This window comes from Varanus komodoensis, unplaced genomic scaffold, assembly GCF_004798865.1.
Source record: "Varanus komodoensis strain SLA01 unplaced genomic scaffold, ASM479886v1 scaffold15, whole genome shotgun sequence".
NCBI classification, from domain to species: Eukaryota; Metazoa; Chordata; class Lepidosauria; order Squamata; family Varanidae; genus Varanus; species Varanus komodoensis.
Window position 1 is genome coordinate 19,751,217 of NW_025335440.1, and position 19,146 is coordinate 19,770,362.

Genomic DNA, 19,146 nt, shown 5'->3' on the forward strand with positions numbered 1-19,146 from the left:
TTTTTTTTTTTTTTTTTTTTTTTTTTTTTTTTTTTTTTTTTTGCACACGGTGGGAAATCTTTTTTGTTTTGTATTGATCTGTGTTGGTGGCGCTGTGGTGCTCCTAAACAATTTATGTTCGTTTCACCAAGGAAAGGAGGGGGGAGCAGAGAAAGGTGGGGCAAGATTTGATCCATTGTATAATTTATTCTTTTCTTCTGGTGAAATACAACTTAATATCACATTGCATATAGTTGTGTGAGTGTGTATATATGTTATGTATTAAAATCTATAAATGTGAAGTACAGTGTACACCATAACAGACATGTCGTCACAGTCCTTTGTTGTTCTGTAAGACTAGAGGCAGGGTTTGGATCTTTTTCCTTGCTTAAAAATATCTTCCTAAGGTATGTGGAAAAACTGTGCCATTATTTAATACTGTTTCCACTACTGCTCCAAAGTAGTTTTTATAATGCTTAAGCAGAATTCTGTTGAAGTCTTGTTATACGATTTTACTGTGTATAAATTATTTTCATATCATAAGTATTTTCAAATTGCTGGCTTAGTCATGAAACCTTGCACCCTTGTTTGAAAGAGTAACTGTTAGATGAACAAAATTTTGGGATTCGGCCCTTTCTTTACAGTATTGTGTATTTTAGGGATAGTTTACAGATCGTCATATTTTTATTCAGATTTATTGTATAAGCATGGAAATTAAGACTAACAAGATTAATATGCTTAAATTGCCAAGTATTCTTCTAACTATCGCAAGTGTTATACACACCTACACATTACACACACACAGACCACATATATATGTGTGTGTATAATGTCCCCTGCAAACCTCTTTATATATAAACAAAAAGTGAGCAATGTGATGCAAAGATGGCTGGGAAGATGTACTTGCAACATGCTAAAATTATCAAATAAAAGGCCTTAGCTTATAAATGCATAGTTTTGAAATGATCAAAATATCCTAGAAAACGCAACAGGTTAAGGGAACCATTAAAGTATTGTAAAGGAATGTTATATTTTTCTGTCTTTAGGAGTTCCTTTAGGAAGTCCTTTGTATGAGTGACTTATTTATATAATTCCATGGCACACACATTTAAACACAGAAATCGTAGAAGGCATTGCTTTTGAGTGTATTGTACAGAAATATTTCTAATTCACACTTCAAGATAATCCTTTCTTGTTGGAACAACATTTTTTGGCAAGGAATTTGATGCTGCAGAATATATATATGAAGATTTCAAAGTAAATGTGCTTAATAAAAGTCAAATCTTAAAATATGAAGGTAATTGAGTTTTAATAGCCTATTAAAAATGTCTGCATTAGAATCTAAGATTTTAAAAATGGTCCAGCCAAGGGCAGATTAGCAGCAGAAAATGTTTTCACTGGTTATGGGCCTCACTATGTAACAATGGTTATTTGAAAAGGCCAATCATGGATGTTCTCTTGCAGATCTAGGAATGCAACTCATGCAGTCTCCATCTCAATAGAATGTGGCAGTGCAGCACATGATTGCACCACACAGTGTTACAGGCGCTTTGATACATGGGTGCAGTCCCTGACGCCTTGTGCGTACAGCTGCTGTGAAGGAAGAGCTATATGAATATGCCATACTTGGTTCTGGTAAATCAGTTGTTACCCATATTTAAGTAAACAATAGTGTTTACTCTCTACCCATGAGCCCTATCTGCATTCTCATAGTCTTCATATCTATTTGCCCACAGTAGTAAAATGTTTAATAAGACAGAATGTTGATGGTGGTCACACTTGTGTCCCTATTCTTTCTTCAAAGAGAAGTATACAGGGGCAATCCATAACTCAGTGTAGCCTTCCTCGGCCTCATGAGTTCCAGAAGTTTTGGACTACAACACCCACCATTCATGACCATTGATCACCTTGTGGCTGGTGGGAATTGACACCAGAAACATTTGGCGGGCAGTAGTTTGGAGAAAGTTGACTTAGTGGTAGAACACATGTTTTGCATTTCTTAAGTTCCTGCTACCACCAGGCATGCTACTCTCTGGTAGCAGGCCTGGTAAACATCTAGAACATAGACTCCAGACATTCTAGCCAAGTAGGGGGCTCTTGGTGAAAAGCAACCTGTATTATTTAGTTCTTATTCAGATCATTAAATCAGGCACTGCTGGGTGATTCTCCATGCTATTTCCTAGTATTCATGGCTGTGCCTCTTTTAATATGAACAAATATGAAACTACTGTTAGTAGGCCCAATGCTAATACTGATACGATGTATTGCCGTAGGTCTCCTTTTTGATGGAATAGCAGTTACCAAATAGTATGGGCTCTTTGAGCAAAGCTAGAGGTCTGTTTTACTATTCATGAAAAAAGGCTCATACAGTTTATACAACTGGCAAGTTTTATAATATACAGAGAACTTGCAAATAAATCTATAAATTACTATCAGTTTTTATTATGAATAGTTGGGCTCTATGAGGTTCTGCACAAAAATGTTATTGACATGGTTTCTACACTAGTGAACAAAGAGAGGAGATTGTTAGACTGACAATGCGTAGTAAAGATGAGGAAAGGGACATTGTAAGCCTAGGACAGTTGAATTGATTTAAAGGTAATGCTAGTATCTTTCTGAAAGATGCTGTGTGGGCTTTTCCAAGCAGAGAGAGAAATGACAGATGACCTGAATGAGGTAACATCACATAGGACCCCAACGTGAATGAATTTGTGTGGAACAAAACTGTAAAGAATGCTATGTAAAAGAAAAGAGATAGTCAAGAGCAGTAAAATGGCAAGCTATTGGAGGAGGGCTAAATGCTGATTAAAAGCATGTTAGTCTATGATTTTGAAAAAAGAGGTGACCTTGATGACAAATATTAATTTAATGCAGATACTCTGAATGAAAATAACTGCAGAAAGAAAGAACAGGAAGTGGAGGATTCAGCAATCTAGTCAAGAAGTTGCCTGGGGGAGAGTACCATATAAGATAGGGGTTGTTGTGGCTCAGGCTTGGACCCTGTTCATCTGAATAACCACAAAACAGTCTAGGATTATGGTATAGGGCTTGTAATCAGAAGGTGTGACTCCAGCTCACTGTGAGGGTATTGAGCCCTCATATTCTTTTTTCTTGGAAAGTAAATCTTTGACTAAGGCATGGATGAGAGTTACATGCTATTATGTATAGTACATACTGTGTTCTTGATGATTAAATTGCATAATCCTATATCTTTCCTCCAAATCATCTTGTATGGTAAGAAGCTACAATGATCTCTGCTACTATTTCTGAAGATGAACTGGTTCTAGATAATGGTGAGTGTTTGTGGTCTGAATTGATGCACATCTTAGTTCAGAAGATGCTTTTATGTAATGCTTGTGCTGACAAAACTGACACATTTCATCTAGTGTGAGGCATATAACATAAAATTGGCAAGAAAGTAAGCATCTTAAGGCTTCCTAATCTATATTAAAAATGGCTGGTCGCAGATATCTCTTAAGTATGTACAAACAGAAGATCCATCTTTGCACATTCTCTCACATTGTTTAGTAGCCAGAGGATTAACTGGCACCCTTGGTATAGATTTCTATCCCATGGTCATTTTGACTAATCTTACTGGGTGATTTAACTGAGCTACTCATTGTTAACTTACAAGAGGAGAAATTAGTTCTGTTCACATTTCTTCCATTAATGTAACTCATGTGTTTGTCACTATGATTTGAGTCTAAACTGAAGAGCCTTACAGTACAATTTTATACATGTCTACTCAGAAGTAAACTACATTGCAATGGGACTTGCTTCCAGGTAAGTGTGTGAAGAATTGCAACCTTTGATTTCTTGTGCACAATGCTATTATACAGGAAGCATATGGACATTTCTGGTTTCTCTGGCATATCTCTGTATACATTTTCAGCAAATGTGCAGAGATGACTGAAGGGGACAAATCAGACTCTCAAGCCCTGTGAAATTCTTCTACCTGGAGACTGACTGTGCGTGTTGCCTTGTGTCCTAGTGACTGGTACCTACTAACATAGAACATCATTTCATTCCTTAAGCACTTGGCTACATGAGATAATTATATGTCTCTTTATAGTCTGCTTCATCCAAACTACCTTGAATAATTTTGTATTGTCTTCAAGATGGCTGCAAATGCTGAAGGAAAATAATCCATCTGTTCATATTCAAGGAGTCTCTGGTTTTCATGTGTGTTTTCAAGTAAATAAGTTAAAATAAGAATGTCAACTTTAATTGCAAATAATCAAATATTGCATAAGGGACTACATTACCTGGATTCTTTTTCTTCTTCTATGGTTCCATTACTAGAGGACAAAAACCAGTTCTATTTCCCAGTAGAAAGAGATTAGAAAATGTGTAGCTAGTATCTGCAGAAAATACTCACTGTTCAGGCGATATGCCTTGTATGCTACCATGCTACCAGTACTGGTACCTTTAATCTTGACCTAGTTTGTTTGGTTCCCTGCCAATCTTAATTGGTCACTACTCTGTACTTGGCCATTAAAACTGAGCTTTGAAGATTAATTTAGACTCTGAGTAAAGCAGAAACTTATAACAATAAGCATTTGACGGTGATTGAATAATTCTGGGTTCCTGAGTTGATGATTTGGATGGAAAGTAGGAAAAAATATAAATAGTCTTTTATATTGGTACCCAGTCAAAGAATTTGAATCTCACAAGAACAATCAATACTTGAAGGCACTTCAGGCTCATTTCATAGATGCAAATAGTTAAGTTTTCAGAGTGACTGAGCACCATTGTAATGAACTCTTCTGAAATTTGAGCAACAAAATTGGGAAGTAAATAAGATAAATATATGGACAAGTTTCCTTGCTTTAGAACATTATGAATGAACCTATCAGCTGTTAACAGCAGAAAAATAATTTCCCTAAGCTCTTTCATTGTAATTATAGCTATCTTCTTAAAGGATATATATGTAAGCTATCTGTACTGATCTTGGGATTGATGGCCTTATCCGGTGGAGGACTAAGTCAAATACATGACAATAGTTCAGATAGAATATCCAGACAAAGCAGAAACTGCTTTTGAGTCAACTGTAGAACATCAACAAATAGGAGTTTGGCCCCTTTTTATAACTTTTGCTAATAGCAAATTCAGCTAGTGAGCATCAAAAGAAATTGAGCCAAAAAAAGGTCTCAGAGTAATGAGATAGAGGTATCAGCATGCTCTAATCCCCATGGCTTACAGTAGTGCAACAAAATCTTTTTTTCAATACCTCAAAAATCTGGGGGGGGGGGCTAAAAATAGCTTTAGGACTCAGCATGCCCAGCGGCTGCAGAATAATTTGGTTGGAAAAGATGGTAAATTATGGTAATGGTGGTGAAATAGTGTGCTGGAGGAGCACGTGTCTAGTTGGCTGGAATGCTGGACAGGAACTCTTACTAGGAGGTAAAGACAGACAGCAATTGTTCCAGGTCCTACTTATAGTCTTATAATTTTCTATACTGCAAATTCAACTAAATATATTCCATTACACTAGTTCATCCTAAACTCACCATATTATGACTAGTGGTTTATCCCATTGTGCATTACAAATACACCATTTAATCAGATCAAATATCCATCTAACTTGGCATTTAATCAACAGTACTTGAACAAAGATGCCTCTAGTAAATTCAGAAGCAGAGTGTGAAGTTAATTACTCTCTTCTGTTTAGTCTCATCAGTTTATATTATGAAATGCTGTTTCTGTTCACATGTGATAATAAGCCATAATTCTGGAAAATCCTAGTTTAGCATTTGCAAGTAGCATACCCATGCATTCTGACCAGTCAGTTCCACTTCGTGGCACCCACCAGCAATTGTAACTAAAATAAGCAGAAATGAACTATGAAACAAAAATTTAGCATTATTTCTAAACTGGAACTCCTCTTACCTTGTTACTCATAAAGGAGTCAGGAATCAGAAATTGAATACAAACCCTGGTTTTGTATTCTGACTTCCTAGAGAAGCAACAAAATAAGAATACCAGTTCAGATACAGAACTAGTCTTTTGCTTCCTAGTTTCTGGTTACATTATCTGCTGCTGGTGAGGGGATCCAAGATGACATTTGGGGAGTGTGCATTTGGCGCACAGATTGTGTGTGATAAACTAGGATTCTGGCTTACTGTTACATGTAAATATGTCTGCTGCTTCTGCTTTTAGGATTAATACCCACTTGCATGGCTGACTGGGAAATACTGGGAGTTGTAGGACAATCTGTCTAAACATGCATAGAATTGCACCCGTGGATCGATAGGAAAACTTGGCTTCAATATGTCATTTGTTTTTATGATTTAATTCATAGTTAACTTTTCCTCTCAATAACATCACACAATTGTCTATAGAAGGGATTAATTTCATTATTTTAGGGACATTTGTAGAATTGAGCATCATCATCAAAATGCCTAACTGAAAAGGCAAGAAAGACTATCATTTTAAGATAACAAACTATAATCAAAATACTTCTGGATAGTATGTACTTTGGAAGTTCTTTCAGTTTTTATGCTTAAGAGGGTGAAGAACAAAGAAGCATATTCAGCAATGTCTTCTCTAATTCTCTACTTCAGATGAACTGTGTAAAACTTGTAGCATCCTACCTTAAATCATAAGGAGACTTTTTTTCAGAAAGGGGAGAAGCAACATCCAACAACTTTTTAAAAATGTTTTGACAAGTAGTTTTTGAAAGGACAATAAAGCAAGTCTCTGCATGTAAGGAGCTTTTAAAAACTCAAATTCTTTGCATTGAACACACTGAGATGTGTTTCCACATAGTGAGTAGGATCCACACTAAGGTTGCAATCCTATGCACATTTAACTGGGAGTTAGCCCCATTGAATATGGTGGGACTTCTGAATAAACACACAGAGACTTGCTCTGTAAGCTGGTTCAGTTTAAGTCCCATTGCAAGAAATGGGACATGTGAGTTGTTAGTTCACATTGAAAGCAAAATGATTTATGTGCAGCTGTCTTAAGCCTGGATCCAACCCAGAGTACTGAATGTTGGCCAGTAAGTAGTGCCATCTGCCTAGTAGTATTGATCAACATCTGGTTTGGTTTTTTTTGGAATCTCTCTCATGTAATGCTATATAGTTGTGGCACTGACAGAGGTTATAGCCATGAGATTCCTGCAGTTTTTGATCCTAGAGGTTGAAAAGCCTCAAAATGCAAAGTGGTGGATAACCTTAACCATGAAATTGATGGGACTTCCTCTTACATAAATGTGTATAATAGACTTAAGGGTATATACATACAGTATGTATATATTTTAGATGAAATTTTGTTTGGCTAACTAAGAAAGTTATTTCTGGCCTTTTTTTTATATTGGGTTTTGTAAGGTTGCTGAGAGACTTGTTTGGCACATTTTCTGATTAGACTTCTGCTTTAACCACGGCAGTGCAGGCCACCCTTTGCAATGTTACAGGAGAATTATAGTTCAGGCAGCCTGGCCTTGATGAGAATGATCTAGAGGGACTACAATATTTCTTTTTTTCTATGAGTGTTCTAAGAGACTATTCATTTTAGGAAAAAAACCAGTTACTTAAGAGAAAAGATAGTCATTTACTTTAGGGTTGCACTGATGGGAGGTTAAATATCTTGTTAAAACATGTGGACTCCTTTTTGTTAAATATTATAATCTGATAATCTAGAATGTTTCTCAACTTTCTACTTGCAAACTGTTTATATTATTTCAGTACTTAGAGAAGGAAGTACAGTTCACTTGTAAATTCTGCTCTGGTTAGCTGTGAAGACATGTTTGCTTTTATAGGGACCTAGGAATTATCACATACTTCTGGTCAAATTCAGAGATTTGGATGTATCTTGGTGGTGGTTCTTGTACTGCAGACCATTTAATTAGGCTAGGCTTTTAGTCCTCATTCTCTCCAAAGGAACACAACACTGCAGCTTTGGAAGAAGGCTGCTGGCTTTAGGACAGGATCATCTAATCCAGGCTCTATCAGACCAAAGTGTTCACCAAGGTTACTCATACAAAACCTGTATGTTGTGCTGTCCCCTAGTTTCTAATTAGTTGCCAGAATAAGTATGACCAAAATCTGGATTCATCAAGGTTACTCTTTTATTCTGGCTAAGCCTACAAAATAGACTCTACTCATCCCTTACCCATTCAGGTAGAAAGACATGGAAGATAAATTAAGGACAATCCAAGTTTAATTTTATTTTTTCAACTCTACTGGTATTGCTAATATTTTATTTCTGACCTGTCTTTTCTTCTACAGGGTTCTCTTACCAACAAGCTATTTATTCTACTGAATGCTGATAATTTTGACATAGCATAAATAGACCTATTACAGTACATAATTCATAATGAAACATAAATGATTTGTGTGCAATGGCTAAGATGTATAAATTGACATAGCTGTGCACATCAGTCCATATTCTGTCTTTGCAACAGATCAGAACATAACAAGTCGCATTTAGTTGTTCTCATATGTGGAGATCCTTGGTCTGAGTAATATAATGACAATGGCTCCACCTTGGCTATCCTGATATAACCAAAGAAAAGGAGCATTAGTTGTTCCTGGGAGATTGTTGAGAAGTTTCTGCAGTAACCTGAAACAAAACATATCAGTTTGATTTTTACATAGAGAGCATGGTCTCTGTCTAGCATTTTTTATAAACCACAAAATATCTATACAGAGTGCCCTGTACCTTTAGCTGCAACTCTGTCAACTTCTTTGGAAGAAATCTCTATTGAATTCTATTAAGTTTTCCTTTTGAGAGGACATTTAAGAAAAGATAGTTTATCCACCCATTGGAGCATTAGGTATACATACCTATTTCTTAGGACTTGGAAGAAGAAATTGGTTTAATCATTAAGTCAGGCTGAAATAATATGCACATTTAATTGAACTCCCAAGAAACATGCATTGTATCTGACTGTCAGCAAAAAGTGTGTGGGAGAGAAAAATCCTTTGTGTTGGTATGAACATGATTAAAACATATAATACACATAACACTGTTTTATTCCTTCTTAACAGACTTACTGGATATGGGATTTAAGCAAACTTGACATATGTCTAGTAAGAGTTACTTCTCCATAACTGAATAGTTCCTTATACATCACTTTGCAGAGTTCATCACAACAGCATGTAATAATAGAATATTTCCAAAGAATGTGTACTTCATAGAGTCATTGTAGCTGTTCCTTAAAGCTAAGCTATGGAAGTCTCCAAAAACCTAAGTTGGCCCTGTTTATCTCTGTGGTTTCCTATCCACCCTAGGTCAGAAGCATTTGCAATCTAAAATTTATGAATCCTCACTTGAAATGGAAGAGAAAAATTAAAATTAAAGATGGACAGAATTCAATGAGTACTGCAGTCCAGATCCTGCTTAAAGGCTAGTCTTCTCCTGCCATCCCTGCCTTCCCCTCAAAATGCATTAGACCTGTTTAAATGATTTCAGATCAGTCTAGTTTGCATGACATGCCAGGCTTAGCATGAGTTGTTTAACCCTCAAGGAGACAAACTGGACACTATGCGGAATATGCACTGCCCAGTTTGGAATAGAATTTTGTTACAATGCCTACCCATGGTTGTTAGATTTACATATTCAAAATGGCACATGTTGTGGATTAATGGGGATTAAACATTGCGCAAAGCAGGAGCTATTGTGGGTGGTTAAAGTATTGGGCTGGGAGATCAGGATTCTAGTGGCCATGTGGTTTGCTCGTTGTCTTTGGGCCAATTACTGACTTTCAGCCTAACTTAGCACAAGGGTTTGTTGTGAAGATAAAATGGAGAACAGGAGAACCTTGTAAGATATCTTGATTCCTTGCAAGAGGAAAAGGGTGGAATATAAACATAATAAATATATTGGGCTTTGAAAGATTTATGAATGGGCAGATGGCTATTCAGACTTGTAAGTGAAGTAATTGCATAGAAATCAGATCTTGGCATTAGCATGTTTGTAGCCTAGTGCTGCTATACATGCAGACTTAGTTCAATCAGACTTACTTTTTTGGAACATACTGCATCCTTAAACATTTTGCCTAATCAGATAGGTCTGGGCAGTGTCACTCAAACTTGCAGAAGGGTTGTCACTGTTTTAAAACACTCCTCCCTTATTTCTTAGTATCTTAAAAATATTTACCATTTATACCTGCTTTTTCTGTTAATGTACCATGTCCATTGTGGGCCACCATAACATTCAGCCTATGAAGCTGGTTGCTTAAACATTTCTATGCTTTTTCAAAGGGTGGGTAGGCATAGAGAGCCAGTGTGGTGTAGTGGTTAAGATCATGGGACTGGGACTCAGAGGATCTGGGTTCTAGTCCCCGCTCAGCTGTGGAGCCAACTGAATGACTTTGGGTCAGTCACAGACTCTCAGCCCAACCTACCTCACAGGGTTGTTGCTGTGGGGATAAGATGGAGGAGGAAAATGATGTAAGCTGCCTTGAGCCCTTTGTAGGAAAAAGGCAGAATATAAATCGCAATATAAATAAAATAAATAGCTATGTTAGTCTTTTGTAGCAAAAGCCACAAAGAGACTTGTGGTATCATAAAGACTAGTATTATGCTTTCTTGAACCCTAAACCTCTTAGTAAAAGACTCATCTTACCATTTTGGCTCAGAAATTTTGGAGTGCCATCCCAGAGAAATACAAAACATCCCATCTCTAGAATGGAATGTGTACTGTTATCTAGTATTACACCCACCAAGTCTTGGCTGACAATGGAAGCTGCAGAGAAGCAAGGAATGCATGGAATCTTCTGTCCACAGCCCTTTCTTTAGCCCCTGCTGTCTCCTCCTGTTTGAAGTCTAATTTTCACTGTCACCAGATGAAATAAACTAGTACCTAAAGTGGTACCATTTCAGTGTGTAGGCAGAATAAGGGAGTGTGTTCCTGTAATTAACACTCCTGCACATAGAAAGGTAGCATACAATGTCTGAACAGGAATGTTTCTCCCTGGCAAGCCTACATTTTTTAAAAAAATAAGGAACATTCTGACATAACTTTCCAAACTTTCAGTTTGAAGTGTACAATCTAGCACAAATTGATTAGCCCATCAGCTGTTTTATACAAATTAGGTTTTGTAATGTTACTATGAGATCGGGCAGGCTGCAGCAGCTACTCTAGGTCTGGTTTACATGCTTGAACAGGCTGTGCTGGCTCCCAATCACCTGCTTTCTGAAACGGTTTAAGTTTAAAGGGGAGAACAAATTAAAAGGGCTTATTTTTTTTGCAGTAAATAGGAACATTTTCTGTTAAGGAATTACAAACCAAGGCAGATCTTGGTAGTGATTTCTTTGATGACATGTATTCTGTTTTAAAAGGTTGAAGAAAATGGAAACTAAATTTAAAATTTCAGATAGAAAGTTGCAAATAAGTAGCAACTTTTCAGAGAGGTAACAGCAAAAGCTATAGAGTGCCACACCTTAAAGACATAATTTATTTTGGAATTCGGTGCATCTGAGGAAGCTTGGCAGTGAGCATGAAATGTCAAGTTCAGATTGTCCACTCTGTATAAACATATGAGGAGCAGGAGTGCAGAAACAGATGTAAACTGCTTTATCAGAGAGAATTGAAATGCAGGAAAGTATAAGCAGTGATTATTACATTAACAGTAATCATAATTAATGAAGAAATTAAAGTGTATTTTCTATGGATCAAATAGGAACTTTTTGTTTAATTGCACTACATGTATTAATTGACTCACCCCTGCAGTGATCATACTATCACCAACACTTTGTGAATGGCAACCAGTAAGGTAATTATAACTGACTATACTTTTATTTATTTTGTACATTACTGTTTTACTTTTCAGTATGCTAAATGGCTGACCATTGCAACGATTGCCTTATGGCCCAACAACCTCTTGTGGCTGGCAAGTGTTAAGTCTATAATTTTTTGGCATTTCAGTGCTGTTCGTCTTCTCCCTTATTGTATGTGTATGTAGTTCGCCCAGTGTGAAGTTGGCACTCCATAGATTCAATAGAGTGGGTCCAGTTTAACATGATACATGAATGAACTTGTTATCTTTAAGGAATTACAGGCCGTTTCATGGAAATAAGTTTTGCGAAGAATATACATATACATTCCCCTGGTCAAATTCTATAGCATTTTTCGATGTCACAGAGCCCATCTTCCAGAGAACATGTCTAAGAGCCAGGAAGAGAAATTATGTCTAGCGGAAAATATAGGGGAGAATATAGTCCTCCTACTGTTTAACCTAGGCCCTGTAACCTCATCTATTTTTTCCCCTAAGAACTCCCCCCCACCACCACCCCCCGATGTGCGTGTGCTAACACTTCTCGCAGGGAGTCACGCCATCCTATCCCTATCTTGGAGCAGCCGTGCCTAGTGCTAAGGGATGCTCTTAGGCTCCCTCGGGCGCGGGCGCTAAGACTGCTTTCCTTCTCCCATTTCCCAGCGTGTGAGAAGACGCCCGAGTGCGGATGGGCCAGTTTCTCTGGTGCATCACAATGAAGGGGACTGTCAGTCAGTGACGGCTTCGGACGGAGAGACAAGTTGCTTCATTCCCGGGCCGAGACAGTCAAAACTCGAGTCTCCCGCTCTTTCGTGCCCGTCCCGCTGCGTGCCCGCGCTGCGCGCCCCTTCTCCCCCACCCCCCCCGGCAGCGGCGTGCCCGCGCCTTTGCGCGATGCAGTGTGGGAATGGCTGTGGCGCTGGGGTTGGCTGAAAGAGGCGGCCAGTCGAGGTTTAATGTCCGCCATGTTGGCCGTGGCGTATTGAGCGGAGCCGGAGCGGCGGAGGAGAGAGATCGGCGCCCCAGCCTAGGCGCGCCAGCCGGCGCTGCTGGGACCCGCCTCGGAGCGAGCCCCGCCCCGTCGCGGGAGCCCCGGTCCCTCCATGAGAGCGCTCGGCGGGGTCCGGCTCTCAGCTCGGAGCGCTCTCGCTGCCTCCCCCCCTTCCTTAGCCGGAGCAGCAGCCGCCATAGCAGTTGCAGCCGCCGACGACTAACATGAGCAAACTGTCGTTCCGGGCCCGGGCGCTGGACGCGTCTAAGCCGCTTCCCGTCTTCCGCTGCGAGGACTTGCCCGACCTGGCCGAGTATGCCTCCATCAACCGGGCCGTGCCGCAGATGCCCACGGGCATGGAGAAGGAAGAGGAGTCGGTACGTGAGAGACCCCCTCCCATCCCTACTCCGGCCGAGCCGGGCCCCGCCATCGCCCCGCACCCGGGCCCCCACCTCTGCGCAAGCACAAAATGGCCGCCATTTTCTCCCCGCTTCCTCCCTCTTTCCCCCCTCCCTACTGAGAGGGAGAGGGCGACGCTGAACCCCAGTAGCCCTGTCGCCACTCCTTTGGGATCCCCTGCCCTGTTCTATCTCGCTCTCGGCCCGAGTGCTAAGGCTGCTGTCTGGGCTTTCCTCAGCCCCCCGAAAGGCACAAAGGGGGTCACGTGACGCGGCGGCTGGCCGCCATTTTGTTGTGCATCTAGTTTGTTGGGCTGGGCCTTGTGCAGCAAGTAACCGCGAGTTCGTGAGCTTGGGGTGAAGATCTCTTATGTGACCGCTAGATGGTGTCTTTTAGTTATAATAAGATGTGTCGGGTGGGGAAAAAGTGTTGAGAAAGTTAAGGCTGCCCATGTGGTTTTTCGGTGTGATTTCTCTGCGCCGCGCGTCGCGTGTTAGCGGTTCGATATGAGAAACAGACCTGCCGGCTAGTTTTCTGAGGGAGTTGTACTACTTAGTTTGGTAGCGTCGTGCAGACGAGGAGACACAAATTTTCCTTGTGGCGTGCATTGTTTAGCCAGGCTACAGTACAGAAAGCTCCTTGATGCGGATATCTCTTCTTGATTTTTTTCCCCTCCTTCCTCAGCAAAACGGATTTGAGTCTTACTCGAATCCCTTGTAATGTTCACGTTAGTTGTTGAGCTATTGAAATAGTTGCTTTTCTACCACATGGAAGAGTAGCATATAAATGAAACACGTCCGATCGCTTCTTGATTTGGCTGAAGTTTCTTGCGTCCCGGCGCTTGTTGGAATATTCGATGCTAATCCAGCTGTGACTTGGAACACCAGCAGAGATAGAAAACAGTTGTCAGAAGCCATGACCTTACTCATTCTTATCTGGTAAAAGACAGCCAGCTTTTAAGGAAATAACTTTGAGTTAGATTTAACTGGGATAACCGAAGTGACCCCCCCCCCCGCGATCCTTTATTTATTGAGCCAGTATGGTGTAGTGGTTAAGAGCATGAGACTGGGACTCAGACGATCTGGGTTCTAGTCCCCGCTCAGCCATGGAGCCAACTGGGTGACTTTGGGCCAGTCACAGACTCTCAGCCCAACCTACCTCACAGGGTTGTTGTTGTGGGGATAAGATGGAGGAGGAGAATGAGGTAAGCTGCCTTGAGCCCTTTGTAGGAAAAAGGCAGGATATAAATCAATCAATATTTATAGCTTTTATATCCCGCCCTTCACAGTGTCTCAGGGCGATAATACAATTAATAAGTTACATCATTTCCTAATACTGTGTAAAATAAATTCTGTATGTCTGTTTTTCCCAGTTTTGTATCTTAGTAAACATTCATGTTGGTGTAATATTTCAAAATAGAGGCTAAGCTTAGACATAAAAAGAAAACCTGTGCTTAAATTGTATGTGCTTGTTTTGTGTTTGCATGTGTGTGGGATATGCTTGTATATCTTGCATGAGTGTGGGATTTTCTTAACAGTTTGTTGGAATACAAGATTTTAAAAAGTTATGAAAATGTTTTAATAACATTACAGACTACAAAATTCTGGAAATAATGGGTTTATCAATTCAGGATTTCTGAAACACTTGGGCATGTTGTAAACTCTTTAACATGTAGGAACATGTATGATTTGTTATTATTGAATGGCCCTTTCATTAAGCTAGGTAGAAAGTACCCCTTTCTGAAGAAAACTTGCTGTACTATATGAAGATTGTATAATAGATTTTATGGACTATATCTTGTCTTTACCTTCAGCTACCTTGTAGCATTGTGAATATCAATAAAAAGCAAAATCCATTTAAACAGCAGATGTTGGCATGGGCTGATCATATGATGCAAATAAAAAAAGCTGAAACTAAAACTAATATAGCAGCCCTTTTATTTATTTTTTTAAGAATGGGACTTCTTAGTAAATATGCATAGAATTAGGGTGAAAAAAGCAGTGACACCTATTGCATTTTGTTTCTGTTTCTTTCAGTGTCCTTGCAATAATCATTATGAAATCCAGGCTCCCTAAATTTTAGTGTTGTGTTTTCTTGTTGAATTTGTGCCATTGCACCCATATAGATTGATGGTTCTGAAGAAGAGATAATCAGGAATTCAGTAGGCTTCAGATCCTGCTGACAGGACAGTGCAATCCTTTATATATTTACCCAGAAATAAGACCAACTAAGTTCAATAGACTTGTTTCCAGGTAAGTGGGTATAGGATTGCAACCTAAATTAGCAATGTTTGTGGAGATGAATGTGTCTGTAGGTGTATTGGTTTGTTTAAACAAAAGAAATTCTGGCTCAATCTTGGGTCCCAACTTTGGCTTGTTGGGAGAGATGAGCTAGTGTGGCAGTTTTGCATACTGTGGTACACAAACAGCTTGTGCTGCCAGGGGGAGCCAAGTGGGAGCAATTGAGTAGCATGAACTACCTTGTTTATTCATGACTATTCAGTGTTTAAAAATGCTAGGGTTCATCATTATGTGGACATTTGGTCACTGGCTATATTCTGAAATGAGTACCCAGTGGACAGAAATGGCAGCATAATTTCTTTAAAGGTAAATATTCTCTTGTTCATTATATTTGGATTGTTTTGATCAAGTTCAATGATTACAGGAAAGGATATTTCATTAAAAGTACACCTTACAATGATTCTACAGAAATAGTGTTAAAAGCTTTGCTGTTAGCTTATAATCATGGTTTATTTGGAAACAACAAACCAGTATCCTGGGTTTAGATGTCACATTAAGCCATCTACACTTGGTTTGCCTTAATATATGAAGGGAGACGTAAATTATGAATGAACAGGCTATGTGCACAAATGCACTAGCCATTCCCAATAAACCAGGATAAACCAGAAAAAAATGCCTTATTGTGTGTGACTATAGCCTTTGTATTTATCAACTCTCAACCATAGTTTTTTTTGTCATCTGATATCTTTAGATTCCTTTTCCCCCTCTAAAGGTTCAGATCTCAACATTGTGTAAGCACACACCTTCTTGTGGTGCATGATTTTTTTCTTAAATATTTTTCTTGTTTTACACATTTGTATACTTTTGCATATCTAGAGAGTCCTGATAGATACCACTTTATGTTTGAGTGACCCTCTCAGTTCACTGTTGGAGGAAAGCTCTATCTTGAAGTTAATTTACCTTTTTTCTTGTAACTAAGAATAATTGTAATGTTTGTCTTGCCTAACATACATCCCTGATCAGTGAAAATACGGCTGTGTTTGTTCCTTCACGTGCTCCAACTTTTTCATTTGCTTAACTTCTAGTGAGGAGAAGCAATTGATCTCCATATATATGCATGATATCTAAATAAAATATTTGTGTGTTAGTGTTAACAGGATAGATGCCAACAAATGAAATCAAATGATGTCCAGAGGTAGATGACTCATACTGGTTTTGCATAAATGATGCATGAGATCAAATGTTCTCAGTTGTCAGTAGTAGTTTACATTGCAGAAGAGAAAGAAATTTTGATCCTTCTTGATAACAGCCTGGCTTGCTTCTGAGAATGTTGGAGTATGGATGTTATCCTAAGAACTACTTTGCCATGAATAAGTGAGATGCAATATTTTGCTCATGGAGCATTGAGCAACTAATTTCATTGCCGAAAGGAAGTTGTATTACCTGAGTGGCTTTGTGTCCCAATCCTTTCATGTACTTGTTTGGAAGTTAGTCCTGCTATGTTCTATGGAGACACACCCAAGTAATATGCATAGGAATAATTAATTTCCCACATCTTGTCCTTCTCTTTCTGTATGTCCCCAAGCTGCCTTTCATAAGTCTTTTCCTAGACCCACTAGAATTATTTTAGGTAGCTGTGTAACTGGAACAGTACATTTGAACTTCTTGTCTTATCAAGCTATCCATACTCAATAGCCTGGTTTAAATGGGGACTTGGAGGAGGCAGGAATGCTCCTTTGCTGTTTGTAGTGAGCCTCTTAGCTACTGTTTTTAGAAGTTCAAGGAGAACATGATTTGGCCAAAACCAAGGAAATCAGTGATTGGATTTCACAAAAGACTCTCTACCTATCTACAATAAACCAAACACTGGCACTAAATAAGTCTCAACAACCATTAGAGTGAAAATAACGGAACCTGTGCCATCAGTAACCTTCTGTACATTCAATGCTTCTGAATTGTTAAGAAAAGTTATGCAAAGATTGTTAGCCTTTTTTCCATTAATCCTTATTACTATATATAAGAAAATGCTAGAAAAGTATTAGAATGTGCAGCCCCTGAAAATTTCTCTAAAGCTTGTTGTGTTAACAAATATGCATATATTATTGTTGTTATGTAGGTAGGATAGAAATTACTTTTCCTCTCAGGTATGAGGATGAATTAATAGTATTCTTGCTGTTTTTTCTCACTGTTCCATTTAAACTTTCCAGCCTGCTGTGTGCTGAGAGTTTAAAACATCTAGAGGGCCCTGTGTTGAGGGAAAGCTCGGACAAGTACGCCCTACCACCTGCTTACTAGACCCATGCCCATCCTGGCTACTTAAGAAAGCCAAGGATGGGATTGGCACCTGGAGGTGGTCAACGCCTCTTTAAGAGATGGTCAGGTACTGTCCTCTTTAAAAGATGTGGTAGTCCGACCAGTCCTAAAGAAGGCATCCCTGGATCTAGAGATGGCCGCCAATTATAGATCGGTGGCCAGCATCCTGTTCCTGGGCAAGATGCTAGAGCAGGTGGTGGTGGGACAACTCCAAGCATTCTTGGATGAAACTGATCATCTGGACCCATTTCAGTCCGGCTTCAGACCCTGGTACGGCACTGAATCTGCCTTGGTCGCCCTGTATGATGACCTGTGCAGGGAGAGAGATGGGGAGTGCGTCCCTGTTAGTTCTCCTGGACCTCTCAGCAGCTTTCGATACCATCGACCATGGTATCCTGAATAGGCTGGCGGGATTGGGAGTTGGAGGCACCGCGTTGCAGTGGTTCCGCTCCTATCTCAATGGCTGATTTCAGAAGGTGGTTCTGGGGGACTATGGCTCTGTGCCATGGCAGTCATGCCATGGAGTTCCTCGGGGGCCCATTTTGTCCCCCTTGGTATTCAACATCTACATGAAACCGCTGGGAGAGGTAATTAGGAGGTGTGGGCTGCGGAATCATCAGTACGCTGATGATACCCAGCTCTACCTCTCGTTTTCCACCAATCCAGGTGAGGCAGTGGCTGTGCTGAACCGGTGCCTGGCCGAGGTAATGGTCTGGATGAGGGCCAATAAACTGAAGCTCAATCCAGACAAGACGGAGGTCCTGTTGGTGGGTGGTTCGGGACGCGGGATGGGGGACTTGGACCTTGTCCTAAATGGGGTTGCACTCCCTCTGAGGGACAGGGTTCGCAGCTTAGGTGTGTTCCTCGACCCTGAGCTGTCTTTAGAAGCCCAGGTGATGGCAGTGGCGAGGAGTGCTTTCCTTCAGCTTCGGCTGATCCAGCAACTGCGTCCCTTCCTGGAGAATGATTGCCTGGCGACAGCGACACACGCATTGGTAACTTCCTGATTAGATTTCTGCAACGCGCTCTACGTGGGGCTACCCTTGAAGACGGTTCGGATACTTCAATTGGTGCAAAACAGAGCTGCCAGGTTGCTGACGGGGACTGGGCGTTGTTCTCATCTAACCCCAGTTCTCCGTCAGCTTCACTGGCTTCCCATTGAAGTCCGGTCCCAATTCAAGGTGTTGGTTATGACCTATAAAGCCCTCAATGGCTTGGGCCCTGGGTATCCAAAGGAACGCTTGCGTCCATATATGCTCTCCTGCCCCTTGAGATCAGCAACAGATGCCCTTCTCTGGGAACCCTCTGTGAATGATATTAGGAGGGTGAGTACCCGGAGGAGGGCCTTCTCTGCGGTGGCGCCCCACCTATGGAATGTGCTCCCTAGAGAGGTCCGCCTGGCGCCGTCGTTATTTGTTTTTCGGCGCCAGGCTAAGACCTTTTTATTTAAAACTTATTTTAAGTGTTAATTTATTATGTAGGATTTAAAAAAAATTTAAGCC

At 40.1% G+C, this 19,146-nt stretch overlaps 1 protein-coding gene across 6 annotated transcripts in view; it reads left to right on the forward strand.

Moving 5' to 3' along the window:
- EPC1 (enhancer of polycomb homolog 1) overlaps positions 1 to 19,146 on the forward strand; it is a 62,695-nt gene that overhangs the window by 1,503 nt on the left and 42,046 nt on the right. For 2 of the 6 annotated variants that reach the window (XM_044424627.1, XM_044424628.1), the window contains exon 1: positions 12,659 to 13,069. The exons of 1 other annotated variant lie outside the window; for it this stretch is intronic. In XM_044424627.1, the coding sequence (XP_044280562.1) occupies positions 12,917 to 13,069 (153 nt within the window). In that variant the 5' untranslated portion in view covers positions 12,659 to 12,916. Of the gene's footprint in view, positions 1 to 12,657; positions 13,070 to 19,146 lie in introns of those variants that run through there. 3 more of the 6 variants (XM_044424631.1, XM_044424625.1, XM_044424626.1) reach the window with 3 other exon arrangements.